The 16,309-nt window shown below is 39.5% G+C and overlaps 1 protein-coding gene across 5 annotated transcripts in view; it reads right to left on the reverse strand.

Moving 5' to 3' along the window:
- The window catches only part of LOC134665395 (serine/arginine repetitive matrix protein 2), a 30,232-nt gene that overhangs the window by 1,715 nt on the left and 12,208 nt on the right, over positions 1–16,309 (reverse strand). The window contains exons 4-13 of one of the 5 annotated variants that reach the window (XM_063522339.1): positions 13,629–13,841; positions 12,964–13,023; positions 12,851–12,877; positions 12,731–12,763; positions 9,344–9,461; positions 7,299–7,351; positions 4,847–6,937; positions 4,064–4,147; positions 2,922–3,113; positions 619–801 (exon numbers count right to left, since the gene is read on the reverse strand). In XM_063522339.1, the coding sequence (XP_063378409.1) occupies positions 750–801; positions 2,922–3,113; positions 4,064–4,147; positions 4,847–6,937; positions 7,299–7,351; positions 9,344–9,461; positions 12,731–12,763; positions 12,851–12,877; positions 12,964–13,023; positions 13,629–13,841 (2,923 nt within the window). In that variant the 3' untranslated portion in view covers positions 619–749. Of the gene's footprint in view, positions 1–618; positions 1,991–2,921; positions 3,114–4,063; positions 4,148–4,846; positions 6,938–7,298; positions 7,352–9,343; positions 9,462–12,730; positions 12,764–12,850; positions 12,878–12,963; positions 13,024–13,628; positions 13,842–16,309 lie in introns of those variants that run through there. The other 4 variants (XM_063522338.1, XM_063522337.1, XM_063522341.1 and 1 more) reach the window with 4 other exon arrangements.

Here is a 16,309-nt window from a genome sequence, read left to right on the forward strand (position 1 = left end):
CACATTTGTCTCGCAGGCGAATAATTAAAAGTTTAAACTGCAATTGTCATCAAAGTTCAAGTACCTTGACTAAATGACATTTCAGCGCCGAATAAAAGTATTTTACTGACCTTTCCTGCATTAGCAATCTCTATTATTTACTAGTCGCTAAAAATATTGGCTTTGTTCAGTTCCACCGTTATAAATATAATTATGAAGTTCATTTGCTTCTGGTCTAACCTATAACCTAGACGCCCGATATCTTGTGTAACAACAGTTTCAAAACAATCGTCATCAAATTATTATCAGAACATGCAGTGAGGAAAGTGATATCTGTAAAACCATGCGGTAATTTGTGTTGGTCCCAAGGAAAATAAACCTTAAGTGGTCGAATTAAAGTCGCTTTTGCATCGTTATTGATGACATTAAGTATAAAGATTAAAGATATACTTTCCCTGAGGACGTCAAATAGAAAATAACTTGAAATACTATTAACAAATGGCTTACCTTTCATTCTGGCCAAATCAAAGTAGCATAATCATAAAAACACTCAGTGTGATCTAAAAAAAGTTCTAACAATTTTATGAATACAATAATAGCTCTACCATGCAGCGATAACGAAAAAAAAAACAACTTAAATATACGATAAGTAACTTTAATTAGATAAAACAATTGAAACAAAACACACATCAAAATAAATGTCCGATAATATAGCACTTCATCTACTGTAGTGGCGGTCGACTGCTCCCACGCAAAATAGTTCATAGCTCTTATCTTCTTCTATACTTGAATTTATTTGATGTTAGATCTACAACGGGTGCGCTACGGAGGAAAATAAGACCATTAGTCCATCTATTTGAGTTTAATATGGCACTGTCAGAATATTGGACTAAATCTCGTTACTGGTTTATCATACTTTTCTTTAGCACTAACTGAACTAAGACGTACAAAAACTACAAGGACTCGCGTCTCATTTTTACTAGATGGCGCTGCCTAGTTTTTTTAATAAAGTAAGGTTTACAAACATTTTTATAAGCCAAGGTTCCAAGAATATTTACCCGACTTTATTGTGTCTTAATTAAGAGTCGTGTAGATATATTATTTAAACGTTGGCATGTAAAGATGTTTGTGAACTCGACTTGATAAAAAAACTAGGCAGTGCCATTTAGTAAAAATGAGGACACTGAATGCTAATTTAAATCGCACGTCCATCAGTTCATCTTGTAAACCAAACATGTATAATTTATATAAATGATACTTTAAATACTGATCAATGAATGTTAACTTATTCTAATGTTTAGTAGCACACCCAAGTTAATTATAAAAATCGTTGTCACTCAAATCCATACACTCGGTTTAATACAAATTCAACTAAAATAAATATCGCATGTTAGACCAAGAATTCTACACAACTGCGGCAAAGTAGTTAGACGCGCACACACAATATATATAAATTATATGTTTATGAGTATTTACAATCTGTGTCCATAAGTTAATTTACATTAAGAACTATTTTCCCAAATATTCAAAAAAAATTCTGTCATTATTTGTTTATTGAATACTTATTGCACAAAAGAACAACTCTTTGTGCAGTTATTATTATAGGGGTGTTGCGAGCCTTTGAGTACCACGTCGACCAAGCAGTGATCTATTGTGACGGCACTTTAAAGTTCATTAATCATTACTAATCCCGTTGAATCCAGGAAGTTCCTGATTCTTTTGTACAAACATTATCTACCAGTCAGCTCTAAAGCATGCTCATAAATCATCACAAAAACAAATGCGGTATTCACAGCCTGTATTCTAAATAAAAAGTGCCAAAAATTATTACTGATACTAATAAAAACAACATGTGATTTATCAATGTATTGGAAGTATTTCATAGGGATAATTACAACGCACATAGCTTAGAACTAGACTAATACACTAGAACACAGTCACTTCACTAATTCACTAGTCGGAGCTACTACTGCTGTCCTCGGAACTCGTGCTATGCTTTCGTGACTTTTTTCTATAAAAGATGAAACAAAAAAAAATACATATATATGGGAAAACAAAAGTTGCCATAATATAGGAAACAGAAGAAATTAAGAAATTCAGTTTTGTGTTGTAAGTTTCTAGTAGATGTATTTAAACTGCTCAGTATTATTTTATGTGTGGCTAGTACAATAAGAAGATTCGTGAGCAAAAGAAAATGTCAATTAATATGGAAATATCCATACACAGTGACCCTGTTCTCTTTGCCCTTGAGTCTAGTTTTGTTTCCCATATTATGGCAAATGGCGAAATCAAATTAGAAGCCCAAAATAAAAAGAATTAGCATAAGAAAAGCGACACACGAACAATGTTAAACCGAAAAGTCAAACAACTACGACCGTACCAATGATGGCATAGAAAACCTTTCTTTCAATAACCGACATTCGTACGCTTCTACGCAGCCCGAAAAAAAGTGCTTTAATAAAATTGTAAATTGATTCATTTTCAAATTTGGTTTATAGATATGAATTTTAATTTACTTTTCAAAAATCTGTCAATGAATCAATTTTACTCTGGTTTTACGGAAACCGGGTAATTTTGAATAAAACCATTTACTTTTAGCACTATTCGGCCACCTAAAACTTTCCTATCGTTTTTTCGATGGGCGTAAAAGTTAGTCGAAACCCCAAAGCAAAAACACAGGATGTTATTAGATGACCAGAACTCAAAAACTATCCAGTTTACATCTCCGGTCACAAGCCAGTCCATTCTAGATTTCACATGAAGCTTCGTGAATAGCATCCGCACGATCGTAAATTTCGAACGAAATCAGTCAATCGACCGGAAAACTAAAGCTCCGTAGAATTTCGAGCGTTCGAGCGTGGGCCCTAACGTTCGAACAGACTGGCAGGTGCCGGCGTAACCGGCTACAAGTACAACGTCAACCAGGCGGGGGCACCCTTCACCTGGTGATGCGGCGCCGGTCCAGGAAGCTCGGCGAGCCGGCGCGCCGCGGGATGGACGGCGACCGCTCGCGCGCCAAGCGCCCCGCCGGCGACCGCGGTGACCGCGGTGACCGTGGCGACCGCGGTGACCGCAGTGACCGCGGTGACCGAGGGGCCGATCTACGGTAATCGGCGTACACGCCCGTCATTGTTCTGTATTCGTTGGTATGAGCGAGCATGCATATACGGAAACAAAATTGTACGTGTTAATGCCGTCGGAACTTGGCTAGAGTCTGTCAAATTGTTTTTTTAATCAGTTTTTGGTCTAATGACATGACGTACTCGATCGAGTTTGTCCCGATTTCCTCCTGGTATAAATTTGACAGGCTCTGTTGGCGTTTACAAATTGTATCATTAATTTCTTCGTAAGCTTGTGTGATGTTTTGTTCGTAAGTTTCATAAGCGTTTCATAACTATAGATAGGAGAATCGAATCGCAAGAAATACGTAATGTGACATCGAACAAACTTTTACAAACATAATTTTGAAGTCACATCAGGAACTTTACTATAACTGCTTGAAATGTATTAAATATTCAACGTCTATAACCTAAAGTTTTTGTCTTAAATCGTACTTTAAAATACAATAAAGTTCCTTCAGTATAAAAACACAGCTCTATCCAATCATCGAAGTTCATCCTATAAATTAACCGTATATTTCTTATTTTCACATATAATTGCCAGCAAAATAAGCTGATTCAACAGACCATTCGCTTTCACCCAGTGTTCTACATCCAAAACATAAGAGATCTAATATATTTCAAAAGAAATTAGGCAGAGTTTGAAGGAAACATTTGTCTTTAACAGACGCTTAAGTGCCTTTTCCATTTTAAAGTTTACAAACGGAACATCAGAGGCATGAATGGGGTTAACAACTGTCAAAGGTTTGCATAGATGGCGCCGTCATAGCTTGCTCTTTTTCTATAAGATTTGGCTTAAAGGGCAGGCATCCAAGGCATTAAAAAAAAATTGACACAATTCTAGGGAATGAATGGCAAGCTATGTATGCTGGCGCGATTTGTAATACTTCGATCGGCCAACCCCATTATACAGGTTAGTAGAACAACAGGTGAGATTGTATGGTCGCGGTTAGTCCGGGTTTTACCTTGAAGAGCGAGTCGACGTGGAGCGGGAGGAGCGAGACGAGCTCCGGCTGCTGTACGAGCTGGAGCGAGACGAACGGGAACCTCTGTGGGGAAACGATTACGGGTTAGAATATACCCCCTAATTCATTAAACTTTACGCCTGATTCAATTAAATTATGTTTTATCCCTTTCTTACAAATACATAAGTCAAAATTACAGATAAAGATAAACGATTCATAGCTAATACAGGCCCGTAGCGCGTTTATGATAACGCCATTACTGTCTGCAGGCCAAGCACATGATTGGCGCGACAGTACCTCGCCGCGTGATGGACTACCTGTCTTTTTCTAACTGTATTAATTAAAGAGGGACGGGTAGCCGATCTCGCGAGATACTGTCGCACCAATCATGTGCTAGCCTGGCTGGAGATGGAAAATTATCGGCTACTAAGTATTATACTCCTACCCTGGCCTGGTACCTACACTGAATGAGCTTTGCTGAGTGCTATTCCACCTGTCCAATTTTGTCCAATGACAGTGCGTCTCACTCTTTCATTAAAGCAAAATGTGAGACGCGATACACATTGGACAAAGTTATTGGACAGATGGAATACCACCCTTATAGTAATAAAATTTTGGAACTGACGACTTTATATCTGGCAATAGTGGCAATGCGTGCATCATTTTGAGTAAATCACATCAATGTGTCCAGAGCATAAAATATAGTGTGGCTGGGACAGATTCAATCAAAGACAGCTGGTTTAAAAGTAGTATGTCTTCTGAATATAAGAATTATTTACGTACCTTGAAGAGTAGGACCTGGATCTAGACCGCGAAGACCTCGAGCGCGACCGCGACCTCGATCGTGAACGCGACGACTTCCCACGCGACCGCGACTTATCACGCGATCTCGACTTCGACCTCGATTTCCCGCGCGATCTGGACTTGGATCTCGACTTGTCGTGCGACCGGGACTTGCGTGATCTAGATTTAGACCTCGACTTGCCGCGCGATCTCGATCGTGAAGACCGCCAACCGGATGATCTCGACCAACTCCTGCGAGAACCACTTCGCTTTCGAACTTCTTTCCTACGTTCTTCTGGAGAACTCTCTATATTCAAAGGACTTTTGTCCTTTTTAGGTTCCGGCTCCTTTACTTCCTTTACAACCTCTTTGGGCTTCTCAGGAGACTTCTGTTCAGGAGTCGGAGTACGTTTAATTTCGACTGGCGGCTCTGAGCGGGAAGTGGTCGCTTCTTCGTCGCGTCGCCGCTCCATAGAGGCTTTGGCTTTTTGAGCTAACCGCAGTTTCAGGTCGTGGAATTCTTGTAAGTCTAGTTCGTTCTGTCTTGCGCGTTCGTCGGGCGGCAACGTATCGCCGTCGCCACCATCACCGCTTTCGCTTGAGGAACTTCTCAAGCAAACAGCGGTCGGCTTGACATTTGAGGTTTTCTTTTTGTCCGGGACTCTGATGTATTTGCGTTTGTCTTTCTCCGGTAACTGGTCGATAATATCACGGTAGCGTTCCGGGCTTCTTCTCGCCGGCGAGTAGCTGAGGCTGGATGTGCTGCGGCTGCGATTTCGCGATCTAGATTTGCGTTCTCGCCGCTCACGTTCTCGGGAGCGCTCATGGTTCTCCTTCTTCTCTTTATCTCTGTTTACAGTCGGGGGGGGAGATTTTCGTTCGACGGACTTTCTGAACTCTCTGCGTCTATCTCTGACGGGGGAGCGCGATGGTTGCCGTCGTCGGCGGTCTGGGGTGGGTGATCGTCTCCGCTCCGGGGTCGGTGACCTCCGGCGTGAGTTGGGGGTCGGTGACCTCCGCCGCGAGCTCGGAGAGTGTGACCTCCTCGACCGACTGCGGTCGCGCTTGTGTTCCACAGGTTTCACTGCGCTCTTGTACTTATCCGCCTTCTTAGGGGAAGGCGATCGTTTCCTCCTGTAGTCTGGGCTCGGACTTCGTCGACGCTCCCTTTGTGGCGACGGGCTTCTGTCTTTGTAATATCTTGATTTATCTTTAGCTTTATTTGACTTTTTCTGTTCGTCCTCAGATTCTGAAGACGACACGTGCCTTTCCGGCCTCAAGTTTTTGTAAGATTTTGCGGGCTCCTTCCTATCTCTGTTCCGGTTTTTAGGTGAACGGTCTCGCTCCGGTGACGGCGACCGTTTATTTTGAGAGGGCGATGTCTTTCTGCGTTGATTTTTGTCCTCGTAGCTCTCTCGGTATCTCCGAGGTTCCTCGTAACTCTCTCTATTTCTGCGCGGTTCTTCGTAATTCTTCTTTCTCGGCTCTTCTTCTGGACGCTCATGGTTGTTCCTTCTTTTATCATTTCTATCATCCTTTCTCCCGTATGATTCCTCGCGTTCCTCTCTTCTTTTCTTTCTATAATCAGGTGATTCGCTCCGCTGCCGTCTCTCTCTGACTTCTGGGCTTTCTCTGCGTCTGTTGGGTACTTTTTCCTTTCTGTAATGGTCGTCTTTTCTGTCATCTCTGTGTCTGTCAGGGGAGTCGCTTTTCCGTCTACGTTTCTCAGTCGGTGAGCCGCTGTAGTCGCGTCGTTTCTTTGGTTTGTCCACTCGTTCTTGGGACTCGTTGGAGGATGAGCGATCTCTTTGCTTGCGCTTGGGTGGCCGTTTCTCAGAGCCTTCTCTTGACGGTTCTCTGCGATTGTCTATTTTAGTGACATAAGACTTATGCCTGTACTGTGGCGAGGCCTGACGCTCCGGGCTTTCATCCCTCCGTCTAGATTCACTTCTTCTCTTTTGCGATTCGCCTCTCTTCTCATATTTCCTGTTTCTATCCTCGCGATCTCTGTTTCTGTGATTGTCATTTTCTCTGTCGTTTGTATCTTCCCACTTCTTTTCTTTGGGAGCCTTCTTGTTTTTCACTGGTGAGCTGTAATGCAAATTACGTCATTATTGTTTGCAGTTTACAAATACCACACTGTCAATAGCTGAGTACTGTGTTTAACCAGGTGTGTGTAATATTGACCACGATGAATCAATACATATTAAGAATTTCCAATACTTTTCAGATTGTTTATTAAGTCTGACAATTAATCATTGTGTATGTGAACAAGTGGACGTTCAAATAAATTATTTAGTAAGGAAAGTTTTGATTTATTGTTGAGTCTGTGACATGATATTTCACCTTGTACAAGTGCGAAATAAAAACATTGAGCTTTATTATGCCATTAAACTGTGAAAAGGGGACTTATTTACCATAAATAAATTTTAACTTAAGAGTTTTTATTTACCTTTCTCTAGTAGAGGGCTGACTGCTGCCGCGACGTCTTGAGCTCGACTTTTTCTGTTTAAATTCAACAACAAACGGTGAATAATTAACGCAATAGAAAACTGTCATCCAACACCGGTGCCAATACAAGAAGTCTATAGTGGTAGGTACGTTATGGCAAAACAAATCTCTCGCACATACGAGGTCTTCGTAGATTCTTCAATGAAAAAGCGAATCACAAAATCGTCTAATGAAGAGATTTCAGAATTAAAATAATATACCACTGTTACACATGCACTCTAAATAACCATTTATAAAATTAATAGACGAAAAATAATAATTAATACTAAAATAAATGTAAGCTATCATGTAAGCAAGTATAAATGAAATGTATAAAGTGTTTTGTAGAATGTTCAGTTATTATTTTATCCATAACATTCTCATGAAACAATCAATAAAATAAAATATATATAAATGGTATTTGTAAATGGTTCGATTCTTGGCACCAGTGCGAGTGAGATAGATATAATATTAGTAACACAATTACAATGTCAACATTTAGTATTATAGGTAAAATACATAAATACATAGACACAAAATCAAATGGTAATAACACTTCGGAAACGTACCTTATTTAACAAACGGTGGTGGTATTGTATACCATTTAAACATGTGGAGCATCCTTAATTAGTTTTGGGTAAATGAGAAGAGGGAGAATGTTATGGATTAGTTACATTTTCACATTCAATCACAGGGCAGGGCCGGTCGGTACGGAAACGTGTCGGGTCCGGGTCGGAGCCGTCGGGCGGTGGCAAGGTCGCCATGTGAAGGCCGGAGAGGCGGAGCGGACACGTTTCCGTGACGCGCCGCCTGCGCGGACAATATATAACCACCATCTGTTTAAAGGACTACGAACACCATGCAAGTAACTGTGCACTCTAGGACCCGCAAGCACCCGTTCGAGCGTTAATCACAGATGTTAACTCGAATGCGTTACCGATTGGCACGGAATACGTACTTTAGTATTCACCTAACATAGTGTTTACTGAGTGTTATTGTTTTGTGATATACTTACAGTATACGTTATTTCTTCAGATAAAGATGGCTATCCTATGAAATGATGCACAGTTAAACAGATAATTTTTACTGTCTATTTCTTGTATTTACAGAAAAATAAACTAAAAAAATGAAGTATGTAGGAAGACAAAAACCACATTCACAAAATTCCCCCATAACAGTTAGAGCTTGAAGTGTGGGCACCATAGCTAAGAGATGAAGCTTGGGGGATAGATCGCAACTGAATTTCGTGATAGCTACGTTTGGTTCTGTAACTATTGCAAAAGTAATAAGAAAGAGGGCGGTGTAAGGAGATAATAATATTTAAGAAAAATAAAATGTGACGCCCAAATTTATATGCAGAGGATGGTGCGAAGTATTTTATAGTAGATCCCTTCAAGCCAATGTTTGAAATATAATAGGGGAAAGGGTCCATCAGCTATTCGGGGGTCCTGAAGCTAGGGAATGAGGTGTGTGTAGGGCCCAGTGAGTCTAGACAGGACACGAGTGAAAATAATCTTAAAAGTTCAAACATTCCCCAAGTCCCAAAGTAATATGAATTTTAACCAACATTGTTAGAACACTTTATGTTCGAAGATTATGTTTCACATTGAATAATTTATAGTGTATGTATTTAAATCAAGTAATAAATAAGCAAATTCAAAAACGTTCCACTATCTCAATTCCATTTAACAAATTGACTAATTTTATCAGTAAGTTACCAAAACAGCCTTTTCAAAGACAATCTAAATTCAAATTCACTAAAAACAGTTAACGTTTTAAACACAAATTGAACTTTTCGTACCCTGCTTAATTGCAAGTATTAAAATCTATAATTACATTAAATAAAAAATAAGCATGAAACAATTAATTTTCCATATTAGTAGATTGTTTTATACAATTCGCCTTAACCTCGTCCTTCAACTCCCACTCCCCATAACGTATTTCCCCAACAGTGTAACAAAACATAATCTTCGATGGTGGCGGGCGGGCGTATCAAGTAACAATTACCTTCTTCTTCCTGCGTTTGTCGTCGTCGGAGCTGTCGTGCGACTCGCTGGTGTCGCTGTCGCTGGAGCTGTCGCTGTCGGGGGATTTGGAGCGCTTCTTCTTTCTCTTTCCGTCTTGCCTGGGGGGAAAAGAGTGGTTAGAGTTACTAGGACGAGGGGCGAAAGTAGGCGTTTTTTAAAGGCATTTTCATACCTATTACTTGACATGTCCGATTTATAGGAAGATCTTTTGGGTGAATCAACTTTTTCTTGTCACTAGTTACCATGGTTATGGTCTCCTGGGTCACTCTAAAAATACTAGTGATTTCGTATTTAAATGAACCAAACTTGATTTTTTGGGAGTTATAAGGCCTTTCCATAATGGGACATCTACTAAGCACGTTTGTAGAACATGGCACAGCAGCTCTTTTAAGAAGCTATGCTACTATTGTCTCCTGGCTGATGGGACAGAATAACAACAAGAAATAGTTGATCGACCCTTTTAAGTAATTTTCGAACATTTACATAAAATAACCCATAAACAGAATAAGAGATTGATTGCTAGAAGTGGGGGCTATAATATATTTACATCACCACATATATTTAGGTTTCACCTACGTCGTTTATTATTTTGAGTTTTGACATGCTGTTTGTAAATTTGTGACGTTATCTATGAAAAGGGACCTTATTGTCGATGGCGCTTACGCCATTATTATAGATGCTCCGATATAAATACAATGCCGCGCGACGCTGTGCGACGTAAGCGCCATCGACAATAAGGTCCCTTTTCATAGATAATGCCCCATTTATCCTCAGTGATTAACGACATAAATGCCACCACAGGTTTAAGACCATCAAACCTCAAAATTCAACTCTTTACCTAATGAAACTGTGCTAAAATACATTCAGAGGAAACATCGAGGAAATAGAAACAGCGTGAAATTCAATTCAATTTAGGAGTATATTAGAAAACCACTTTAAGGATACAGAAGTACTTCAATGATAGTTGACTAACTCTGCTTCTAAATTACCTTAGTGATTACTGATTTGTTAGTTTAAATACGTACTTCGCAAAATGCTTAATTATCATACAAAATAGGAAAAACAGAGGCTAGGTTAATTTATACCTTTTGGCTTCAAAATAAACATAGGAAATAAATAAATGTTATTATTTTTAAATAAATAAATGTAATTTTAAGTTGTCATAAAAAATAAACAAGCACAAACTGAAATTCACATGTTTTTTACGGTAGGTAGATGAGGACAAAACCCCTAATGTAAATTTTATTCGATAGCCTGACGAAGTGTTCGCGTTTGCATTATGTCTATTTTTGTATGAGAATTTGAACAGCGCGCCAATCGGGACGTTTAGGAAACTCAAAATCCATACAAAATGACACTTACGTCACACGCGTACGTCACATCACGCTATCGAATGAAATTAACACTACGGGTATAAATAAATAAAATTTTTGCTTGTGCTTGTTGTACAGTCAGCAGCAGAAGTCGCTATGCACTCCATGTGCTCAAAGAGAGGTAAACGTTTAAACTGTCAAAAAGTTGTTGACTGTCATGGTAGTATTTACTTGTGAGCGCTCAACGTGTCACAAATATGTTAACAGTCGCTATTCATTAATTTCAACACTTACAACAAGTCATTGATACCTTAGCTGTCAAAAAACCAATGGTATCTAAGCGGTCAACGTGTCAAATATATCTGAACAATATGGAAAAATAGACTTTAAAGCATACAAGTATGGTCGAATATTGAATAAAAGATAGCCATGCTAATTTCAGCGAAAGCGTTTTGACAATCATCGAAAGCAGTACAGTCTTGTCATCACATACATCTATCTCACGTTTTGCCCTTCAACCATTTGACAGGAGCCTTTCGGTCAACTTACTGCAAACTATTTCTTTTAACAGAATCGTCAAGACGAATGACACATAGCAAAAGCTAACTGAAGCCGAATTTAGAGCCAATTGTCAAGGCACGTCGTGGTCTCAGTAACAGGCGTTTGCTTTTCAAAGCAGAGACTGCGGGTTCAAATCTCAGTCGTACGCACCTAGAGATTACAGCTTTTTGTTTTTTTTTTTTGGGTTTCATTTCTTTTATTAATTTGTGTCTTCTGGTTTTATGTTAATTTCGCATTAGTTTATATAATTTTTGAAGATAATGTCACATGTAGCGTATGTACGACTTTCTATCAGGACGTTGTAGGTTTGAACCCGCAGTGGGCGTTACTTAGATTACTCCTGTGCGGAATGCCATTTGATATTTACTACTCAAAAATCACGTTTGTTGTATGGGAGCCCCACTAAAATCTTTATTTTATTCTGTTTTTAGTATTTCTTGTTACTTATAATAGCGGCAACAGAAATACATCATTTGTGAAAATTTAAACTGTCTAACTATCACGGTTCCTGAGATACAGCCTGGTGACAGACGGACGGACGGACGGATGGATGGACAGACGGACGGACAGCAGAGTCTTAGTAATAGGGTCCCGTTTTACCCTTTGGGTACGGAACCCTAAAAATGCTGGTCTCTTCGAAAACTGACTAAATTGAGACCTACAAAATCGATATCTAAATAGAAATAGTCTTAAGTTTTATTTTTCAAAACGTTCGGGGTTCGATTCCCGAGCTGAGTACACATTTTTTTTAATGTATGAATGCAGTTTTTCGTGTTACTAAAATCGATGACATGATTCCTAAGAAGAGATCGGTGTATATCTTATAGTATCAGATTTTCCCATACTGGCCGATCTAAATGGGCCACCCTGTATAGTATATTTTACTACAATAAGTGGGCTAAATAAATATATTAACATAGGTATATAATATGATCAACAGTTTGGAAGAACAGCCGCATATGACAGTTAAAATAAAAAAACCGATCATTCTAGTAGAACCTACTTATTTATTGTATAAGTTTGACACTTAACGATAAAATACTTCTTTAAGAAAGGAGGTGTCAATTCGTAGTGCTACAGTATTTATTTTAAAGTTAAACAGATAAAATGTTGATGCTTAGTTACCATTAAAATAACAACTGCTTAGCAACTGGTGGCACCCTGGCTGCTGACGTACGTGATTGGCAGTGCGTATAGGTATTAATGACAGCAGCTTGAATTTGATTGCTTAGTTACCACTGACTTTTTAACCGTTATTGTCATTGTGATTAAATAAGGATGTATGTGTTAAAGAAAAACTCAGAAGTTAAGGTATTTGTGACGAACTGAAAGCCTACGTGAAAATGACATCTTAGATGTCCTTATTTTTGTGACGATTGAAGTGTATATGTTTTCTTGGACACCTTGCCCGCTCAGGTATATCTGCTGCTGACTGTATAGTTCAGGTTATTGCTCGAAAAACATGAATATAATATTTCTCACATTTACCATACCTACTTATGAAATCCCATAACATTTTTCTCTCGCTGAAATTAGCAAAATATATCGGCTAAGTACATTTATAAACCAGGATAATATTTTATATCCAATGAAAAATACTCTAATATACTTGCCTCTTCGATAGCGGCAACATAACCTGCCTGGGGTTGAAAAATCTCCAATATTATAATTATAAACATGCAATAAAACATAACAACAGTAAAAGATAACTGACAAATAAACTTACTTTTCTTTTTTGTTTTTCTTCGATTTTTTCTTCTTTATTTTCTTTGTTTCAGGCGATGTGCTGTAAACACAAAAGCGTCGATAAACAATTGGTTGGATAAAGAATGAACTGTCAACTACTATTGTTGTGGTATGTTGTGGCAACTCTATTGAATTTGCCTGTCACTTGCCAATAGAAAAAGTTGATTAATTACATAGAATTTACCAAGTCACGCCACATGACATACCTATGCTGTTACAATAAAATTGATTAATACTGCCATACCTATATTTTATAATTCACACATTTTTACGTAGATGTAAAGCTCGTTAGAAAGTACTTTTAAGAAAAAAAGCTGATTTTATTTAAAATCGTATGGCAAACAAGATTTCGAGTCGCTTAAAATATTTAAAAAAAAATTAAAGATCTAATGTCTCCGCCCATAGGGCTGATGGTGCCTTGTCATATGGTGCTTTTCTTTCAACCACAATTAAACACACGTCGAAGTAATAATTTTGTATGTGTCCTGTATCAAAACACATTGAATAATAATTTTATACGTCCCGTACCAAAACCACTAGAATGACAAATTTGTTAATGTCAAATTTAAGTTCCCGATTTAGGTCATGAGATGGCAGGCTCCACGCAGAAGTCCCTATTATTTAAACTCGTGTGTGAGCTATTACCTTCGTTTCTTTTTCTTCTTGGGCGGCTGCGGGCGCTCCTCGCGCTCATGGCTGGGCGTGCGCACTAGCGGGTAGCGCTGCGCGTGCTCGCGCGCGCGCCGCTCCGGGTCCAGGCTGGAGCCCTCCACGAAGCGCGGCGAGATGCCGAACGCGTCGCGCAGCCGCGCGTTCTTGGCCTGCTGCGCCTCCGCCACGGCGTGCGTTTCGCGCACGCTGAGGACAAGCGAGCTAGTCAGGACGGCTGAGACAAACTGATAGCTTTGCTATTAGGTATTACTAAATGTGTCAATAGCTGTCAGACACTATAATGACAGGTCAAAGTGCCATAAGTGAATCATCACCATTTTGAAAAATTTCAATGCATTTATATTTAGCATTATTCGACGAATGTTGTATTTAGCATGTGACATGTCATTTGTGTCTGAGACCTATAGTCAAGTAAATTACTGTTAATCTAATGATGATAAACGTGTTACGAGTATACACAATTGAAAAGAACCTACAATCGATGCATGTGTTTTTATCTATATGGAAGTGTTCCTAATAAAGCTTCAAAGAAGACTAACGAATATTTACCTGAGCAGCACCTAAGTGCGCTAGAAATGGGGAAACATTAAAATAATTTAACATACTTAATCCATACTGATAAGTTTGTAATAAAACGAAGCATATCACAATAACCAAGCGTTGGCTACAAACGAGTATGAAATCGTTTAATTTCCAATCAAGTCGATAGCGCGCTTTCAATTAACGATTAGGCTGACGCCTGCAACCTACATACTAGTGATCGATAAAATGCACACCTTATGACGGACCGCATGGACTTCCTCTCCTCGTCATTGGAGAGACAGACCTGCAAATTATCGTTATAATTGCGTTCGGCCGCGGCACAGCCGCAGCGGCAACAGCAGGTGCCGCGGAGGCCCGCGAGCAGAGTGCGGAGCGCCGGCTCGAGCACATCGGCCGCGTGCGAAGGCCCCTGAGTCTCCGGCGGCGGCGGTAGGGGCTCCGGTAGAGGTTCGTGCGACGCCGCTCGCGGCCGCCCGCCTCGCCCTGGCGCGACTACCGCTTGGAACGTCCCGCGCCATAGCCTCTCGAAAACTACTCTGTTTGTATTTTGTTCGCGACGCGATCCCCTGCCCCTTTGCATACTTAAAACTAGTGGAAGACTTGGTTTCTTAAGCTAAAGATTATTAATCTAATGGAAGACTTGCGTGATTGCGGGGGCCGGGTACGTGAGAGCGGCCGGCGGCGGGCCGGCGGCGCTACTGCGGGCGCCGCGCGCAGCCTGCGCAAACAGGATCTCCGCTCGACGCACAAAGGGAGCGCTCCCCTTTTACCCCGACGGGAAAACACTCATTATTTTCCCCGTTTAGGAATTTTCGCAAACGTTGAGATGTTTTAAGCGTCTTTGGTACAGGAAATTCGGTTAAAAACGCGTTGAGTATCAACATGTAGAAATGGTAATAAGGAAGAAAGTAATGAATTCATATGTAAACGTCGTATAACGTTATTTACGCATTATTTTCTCTTTAAACTAATTTTAAAATTCTTCAAGCCTTTTTGTCCCATTTGTAATAGAGTAATCGATTACAATGCGGACTCGTAGATTACCTTTAATGTAAAATCACTCACTTTTATAGTTACACGCGTAGTAATCAATGACCACGATAACTTGTTTGTAAGATTTAATCGAATATTCTTACTTTCAATCGCGTCAATTTTATAATGCATCATTTTGATTCAAAACAGTAGAAAGTAAATTACATATTTTTTATTGCTTTCACCTACATTTTGTTACATAAATAGTAACGGATTAAACTGTCTAGCTTTATTTCTATCAATATAACTAATATGATTTACAACATGAATGGCGTGCAGAACGCTGTGCGGCGAATGGCAATGTGGCGTAAACTATATTTAATACATATGTTCATCTAGTCAGTACACATGCTATTTAATTTATATAAAATTATTTACGACACTTGGAAATTCTGTAATTCAACCATATCTAAGCTACCTTGAAGCAACTTTTTAATCAATCTTGCAGTTGACTGTTGAACTTGAACCTGAACACTTAATTTTAAAAGCTGATGTCATTACATGACATGTAATGGGCGTGACGCCTGTCCAAGATGACAATCGCCAAACGAATAGAAAAATGTATCGGGATGACCTGACAGATCCTACGAAAAGCCACGTGACTTCCATACATTATTTAAGTTTCGATTGTCGTTCTCATCATTATCATCTAGAATAAGTCTCGTAAACTTTGGTGTTCGATGCCTGCCTATGCACGTAGCGTCCGCCCGACTCGCTGTAATTCATAAATCAAAATACGTAGACAGTTACAATTTTCATAGTGTAATATATTGTCAACTAAGTACCTTTTTAGGATTCTGTAGTCAACTAAGGTACCCTTATTTAGCTTAAAGGGTGGTACACTCCCTTATAATGAGGCGTAGGCGCGGTAATACTGCCAGCCTTAATTAGGAATAACATTCAGCTGTCTGTGTCCGTTATAGTTAAAACTTTGCGTGATAAAAACACTTAATGCTGATTGCTGAATAACATTAGTTGGCAAAATCAAGGGAATTAATTAGCTTCAACACGTGGTTGTGTTGTGGTTTTATTCCATTACAGGGTAAACCACTAGTGTCACTTAGGTAAGGTTGACGAAA

The sequence above is a fragment of the Cydia fagiglandana genome, chromosome 6 (genome assembly GCF_963556715.1).
Source record: "Cydia fagiglandana chromosome 6, ilCydFagi1.1, whole genome shotgun sequence".
NCBI classification, from domain to species: domain Eukaryota; kingdom Metazoa; phylum Arthropoda; class Insecta; order Lepidoptera; family Tortricidae; genus Cydia; species Cydia fagiglandana.